We start from the raw sequence: 5,575 nt of genomic DNA, 5'->3' as shown, positions 1-5,575 counted from the left end.
AGAAAAGGTGTGAGAAAGATTTAGGAGAGGACTGGCCTAAGATAGCTCACATCCCTAACATTAGAATCATTAAAGATTGGTAATCAAATTAAATTTGTAATGAGAATAAAATATATATTTTTGTAGTTTTAATTTGTTGTAATTGTTTAAATAATTTTCTCAAATTGATTGTTGTTTTATGCTTCATATAAATGTGTAAAAATGATTGGTTCATTATTTGTTTTAATTGAGACTTGTTTTACTAGTACTGTAATAAGTTTTTTTCCTTAACACTACTGTAATACTTGTCATATATATAAAAAAAGAGCATAAAATTAAGGAAATTAGACAGACGTAATTTTCAAAACTTCTCATAAAACAACCAATTAAGTATCTTTTGGTTACTTCAAAACAAAAACTTGTATAAAAAAATATCAATCTCATAAACAGTCTTTTAGCCTTTATGAAGACGTAATTAATTGAAACTAATAATATTTTGGCATTCAAGATCGCCGTGGAAAAATATTCGCTTGATTGCCTTTTATCCATTTTATTTTATTTCGATAAAAACGATCTTCTTTTAAAAATAATTCAAAATCATGTTTGTCCCTTTAATAATATTTATATATCAATTCAATTCAAGAAAATTTTAAAAATAATATTAACTTAATCAAGTATTTATTTGATTTTTTGAGGTCTAAAAATATAATTCTTATATTAATTATACTCTAATTTTTAATTTTTAAAATATATTTTAATCAAATCATATTTAATTAAATCATCCTAGTTTAATTTCTATTTAAAGATTTTTAACATGTGTGATACTATTAAGTTTCTAATATGTTGGTCCAAATATAATTTATAATTGAATAAAAATAAATTAATTTATTATCAATTCAACAATTGATTAATTTATATTTGAAAACAAGGTGTATCATCTATTAACATGTCTTCATTTTCTAAATATTAAAAAAATTATTAATAATTTGATTTAATCTTATAGTAATTAGTTTCTCAGTGTAATTAATATCATTTCATCAATAATGTTTTGATTCAACATTAAAACATGGAGTATGTTTGTCATGTTAAATTATGTTTATTCTTTACATAATACTCATTGATCGTTTAAATAAGATTTAGAATTCTTCTCAAATCTCATTCCATTTTAATTAAGAATTTCTCAGTCAATACTATTTGAGAACAAATAAAATATATTTTTTAATTCATCTAGGGTGATGAATCCGCTCTTTACCACTCAAGTATTTTTTTCATTTTAATTTTAAGAATAGTGAAGTGACAAAATTGTCTTTAAAATAAAAAAAAAATATAAATATGGTTCCAAAGGGGGTTTTGTTATTTTTAGGTTGGCATAGGGGCTATTTGGTAATTTTAAAAAATAAATACTATAAAAAAAAACTGTTGATGTATGCAACTCACGTGTTAGCATATACAAGATTGTCCAATGACCAAAATTAATCATTTACGATGATGTTTAGAGTGGCGCATTATCCTCTTTGTATTGACGAGATGTTTGTTAATGATAAAGATGCGATTGACCTCTGATGATCTTTTTTTTTTCTTTATCTTTTTTCCTCTTAACTTAGAAATTCAAGTCAGTCCTTTCAAATATTAATTGTGTCCTCTAGTTTCTATTCTATCCATTTTAATTCTTATTTTTTTTATTAATTGTTTTGCTTTCAATATTTTTTAAAGTTTTTTTTTTAAATTCATACCTAGATATTTTGTTTCATTAAGTTTTTGTATCCAATTTAATTCTAATTCTTTTGATTGTTTTTTTTTTGTGTGTGTTTTACCTTTTTTTTCCCTCATTATTTTTTCCTTTAATTTTTTTTATTCAAGTTGGATCCTCATTCTTTTAATTTTTGTTTTCTTATCATTTTGATTTATTTATTTTTATTATTATTTTGAACCCTCAACATTTTATTTTTTTATCAAAAAATAGTTTTCAAATAAAATATAATTTCTTTTATCCCAATCTCAAGATAATAGTGTTCATTAGATTCTGAACCTGCAATAATCTTGACCACAGTTATCCTGAGCAATATATGGAGGCAATTTCTACCGTGCCCTTTTAGCTCTTTATTAAAGGGGAAATATATTTCCAACATTGTGATTAATTTATACTGCTATATCGAGTCTTTATATCTATTATCAGGCATGGAATTAGAAATTGTCGATGGGAAGCAACACTACTTTATTCCACCCTCTTGATTATTATTTTTGTCCTGTACTTGAAAATTCTTCACATTTTCAATACTAAGTCAATGAGAAATGAAATAGGCTATGAAGTCATCAAGAAAGCAATTGAAAAGCTTGGTCTGTGGCATAAAGAACACATTTCAGCTTATGGAGAAGGGAAAGAGCAGAGACTCACCGGATGACACGAAACAGCTGATATTAGTACTTTCAAACGGGTAAGAGGAAAGTGAAACAATTTCCTTGCTGCGACACACAGAAAGATGTCTTGCATTAATTTCGTTACATGTTGTGCGATTGACAGGGTGTTTCTAATCGCAGGCTGCCTTTCATGTTTGCCGCAACACAAAGAAAGAAGGAAAGGGGTGCTTTGAGGACAGAAGGCATGCTTCGAACATGGATCCATATGTTGTGACTTCCATGATTGCACAAAACCACCATCCTTCGGAAGCCAAGAGACCATCAACCAGCCCCTCATGAAATATTGTTTTTAGTAGTCTGTCCAAGGAACCGTAGAAAGATCTCTGTCATCAGGATGGATATCCTTCAGTTTGTTTCCCTTTGTGTTTGAAGCAGCAACCGATGTTATTGCTTTGTTTGCTTGCCTTCTGATTCTGCATTTTGTGTCGAATAATGTAAGGCTTACTTCCCGGCTATGGGTTTAGAAGATTTTACTTTGATGAAATGCAGATCACATCTAAAGTTGTGACAGGGCTTTATCTTCGTCTAAAGTAAACTACATGTTGGTTTGTAAAGGTTTAAATTTCTTCGAGATCAATGCACTTTGATAAGAGCATGAAACGTAGATGGTTAGGTTTTCCTTCTCTTTTCTTAATTTTATAGCCCCCAAGGACCTATAAAATACACTAGGGCATAATATGATTTATCTAACTTGAAATCTCGTAGCTATTTGTCCCTTGAACCCATGGTTATAGAAAGAATGGCACAAGACATGCCAAATGCCGATGAATCAATCAGATGTTGACCATTATGAATGTGAGGATATCCCTAGAGTTAAGGAAAGATGGCAAGAAGGATTCCATTATGAATGTGAGAACCATGCAGTGTCTTTATTTATTTCAACTTTTACCTCCATACAAATGAATATAAAGACACGACGTCTTTCAAGGGTTTTAACCAGACAGCTGAAAACAAAGGCAAAAACGCGAAGTTTTCTTCTAAAAACATTGTTTACAACATACACTGAATCATCAATCATGGTGTAAATGTGATTCTGATGAAACACAATGAGTGCAAAAATGTAATGCCTATTACCAAAACAGATTACATAAAATCGAAGTCATCAAGAGCATCATAGGGATTAACCACCAAGTCATCATCAGGCTTATCAACATGAAGCTGTTTTTTCTTCCCAGCTGCAAGGAATGAATAAAAAGCAAGGTGTTATATTCATCAACATTCTAAATGGTAAAATCTTCAGTACAACTGGTGAGAATTCAGTATCTGGTGGTTGCATATGGGTTTCCTCAAAAAGAGTAATGAAATCGTAGCAGAAGGTGCATGTACAACAGGAGTACTGAAAATTTCACCTTTTCTGAACCAATGATTCCATTTAACTAGCTTTTCAAAATCCACGACTCAAAAGAAACATGAGTTTCAAAATGTCTAAGAATCTTAAAGATGCTTAGTATGAAAAATAAGTGGAATATACCTTGCTTCTTTTTGCTAGCGTTGGCTTCTTTCTCAGCTTTTATCTTTTCATTTGCAATTGCACTCACAGAAGCCGAAACTTCTTTGGCATCTGCAGCTTTCAAGGCAGTCATGGACAGTCTCATTATTGCCTTAAGTAAACCGATATAATGGTAACTTTTCTGCATTAGAGAATGTTTTTTTTTTCGGCCAGGTCAAAAACTACACCAGCCTTTTATTATCAACATACTAAAGCTAACTCAACACACCTCAAATGAGCGAAGCTTATGTGAAATAAGCTCTGCATATTCCAAGAAGTCACTTTCAGATTTTGGTATGAAACTATCAACCGATTTCTCATCACCTTTCTTAGCAAACAGTTCTGTAGTGGATCTGAAATCAGCTTCTTCCACCAGCCTATAATTGAGTAAATCTTTAAGAAACCATTGCTTAAAGGAAAAGGCAAACAAAAAACTTATAAACTGAAACAAGTCAAAACAAAACATGCCTCCTGCAAAATTGCCTGAAAATTTTCAGCACGTAGAACTACAAATCAACATAATTAAAATCATGCTGCCAAACAACATTTAACCAAACCCAACATGATCAGAACAAAACCTCAAGGACACTATTAGTTGAAACAGGTTTTGTTAAGAAATCATACTAAAATAATAACAAAAAAAAATCATCATCTAAATGGTTAAGCACTGATAAAATTTTCTTTTTTTCATATATTTGTAAAGCAGCAAAAAGACATAGGCAGCCAATCTTCAGTATAGAACAATTAAAAGAGGCAACTCAAGGAAGGTGAAAATCTTATACAAAAGAAACAGCAGCAATAGCTTAGTCCTGACATTCCTCACATTAAAGTTGTAAAAATGCTCAGAGAAACATGAATAATTAAATATACTCTATCATCATAAAAGCCTACTATATTGTTTCCCCATTGCAAAATCATAAACATCTACAATTTGAAGTCTATAAATTGCAGCAGAAGATCTAACACGGTTTCCCTTAGGAGCTAGGTAGATCATTCATGGAGTAGCATGACACTGGAGTTTTTAACTTTTATTCCCACATCCAGATGCTTTGTTTATGTTTAGATTAGCATTTATAAGTAAAGCTATGATTAGATTAGAATTCATTTATTCGTCTTCCATCTATTCCAGTTTAGCAACTTCTTTTTTCCCTTCAGTTGCATCCAATTTGGTACGGGTGGAAAACAATTATCAAATTGTACTTGGATTACTTTTCAGGAGCCATGCCATTTGTAGCAATTATGAAACAGCAAATCAAGGACACATAGGCTAGATGTGATGTATAGAATTCTTATGAATTGTTTGCACTTCCAATTATTAGCAGAAAAAAAAGCTGCATATCGAGTACCTTTGCCAGTGAAGTTTCTCAGCTAGTGGATCTAGTTTCTCTTCCTTTAGCACCTGAACAGTTTTTCCCTTCTTTTCCGTAGACTTTGCTGCGGATTTCTTAGGAGCCTTTTCAGGAGGAGGTTTCACTACTGGTGCCTGATCCAATTCCATAAAGAAATACAACAATTACAGATCAAGCACCACCATATATAAACATGGAATGCAGCACTTCATATTTCTGAAACAGTGGGACTCAAATAAAAAAGTTTATAAGTGCATAAAATAAGCTAAGGTATAATATACATCTGCATCCCATATGTCAGCATCACATCTCTGTACACTTTTCTTAATGAACCCCTGCC

At 31.0% G+C, this 5,575-nt stretch overlaps 2 protein-coding genes across 7 annotated transcripts in view; one reads left to right on the top strand and one right to left on the bottom strand.

Moving 5' to 3' along the window:
• The window catches only part of LOC105135202 (putative disease resistance protein RGA4), a 37,477-nt gene that overhangs the window by 3,070 nt on the left and 28,832 nt on the right, over positions 1-5,575 (top strand). The gene's annotated exons all lie outside the window — the stretch shown is intronic.
• The window catches only part of LOC105135201 (eukaryotic translation initiation factor 3 subunit J-like), a 3,896-nt gene continuing 1,663 nt past the window's right edge, over positions 3,343-5,575 (bottom strand). For all 4 annotated transcript variants that reach the window (XM_011039967.1, XM_011039964.1, XM_011039965.1 and 1 more), the window contains 4 exons: positions 5,233-5,369; positions 4,116-4,263; positions 3,869-4,028; positions 3,343-3,572 (listed from right to left, as the gene is read on the bottom strand). In XM_011039967.1, the coding sequence (XP_011038269.1) occupies positions 3,481-3,572; positions 3,869-4,028; positions 4,116-4,263; positions 5,233-5,369 (537 nt within the window). In that variant the 3' untranslated portion in view covers positions 3,343-3,480. The remainder of the gene's footprint in view (positions 3,573-3,868; positions 4,029-4,115; positions 4,264-5,232; positions 5,370-5,575) is intronic.

This window comes from Populus euphratica, unplaced genomic scaffold (assembly GCF_000495115.2).
Source record: "Populus euphratica unplaced genomic scaffold, PopEup_1.0 scaffold72.1, whole genome shotgun sequence".
NCBI lineage: Eukaryota > Viridiplantae > Streptophyta > Magnoliopsida > Malpighiales > Salicaceae > Populus > Populus euphratica.
This window is presented reverse-complemented; position numbering and strand designations above follow the sequence as displayed.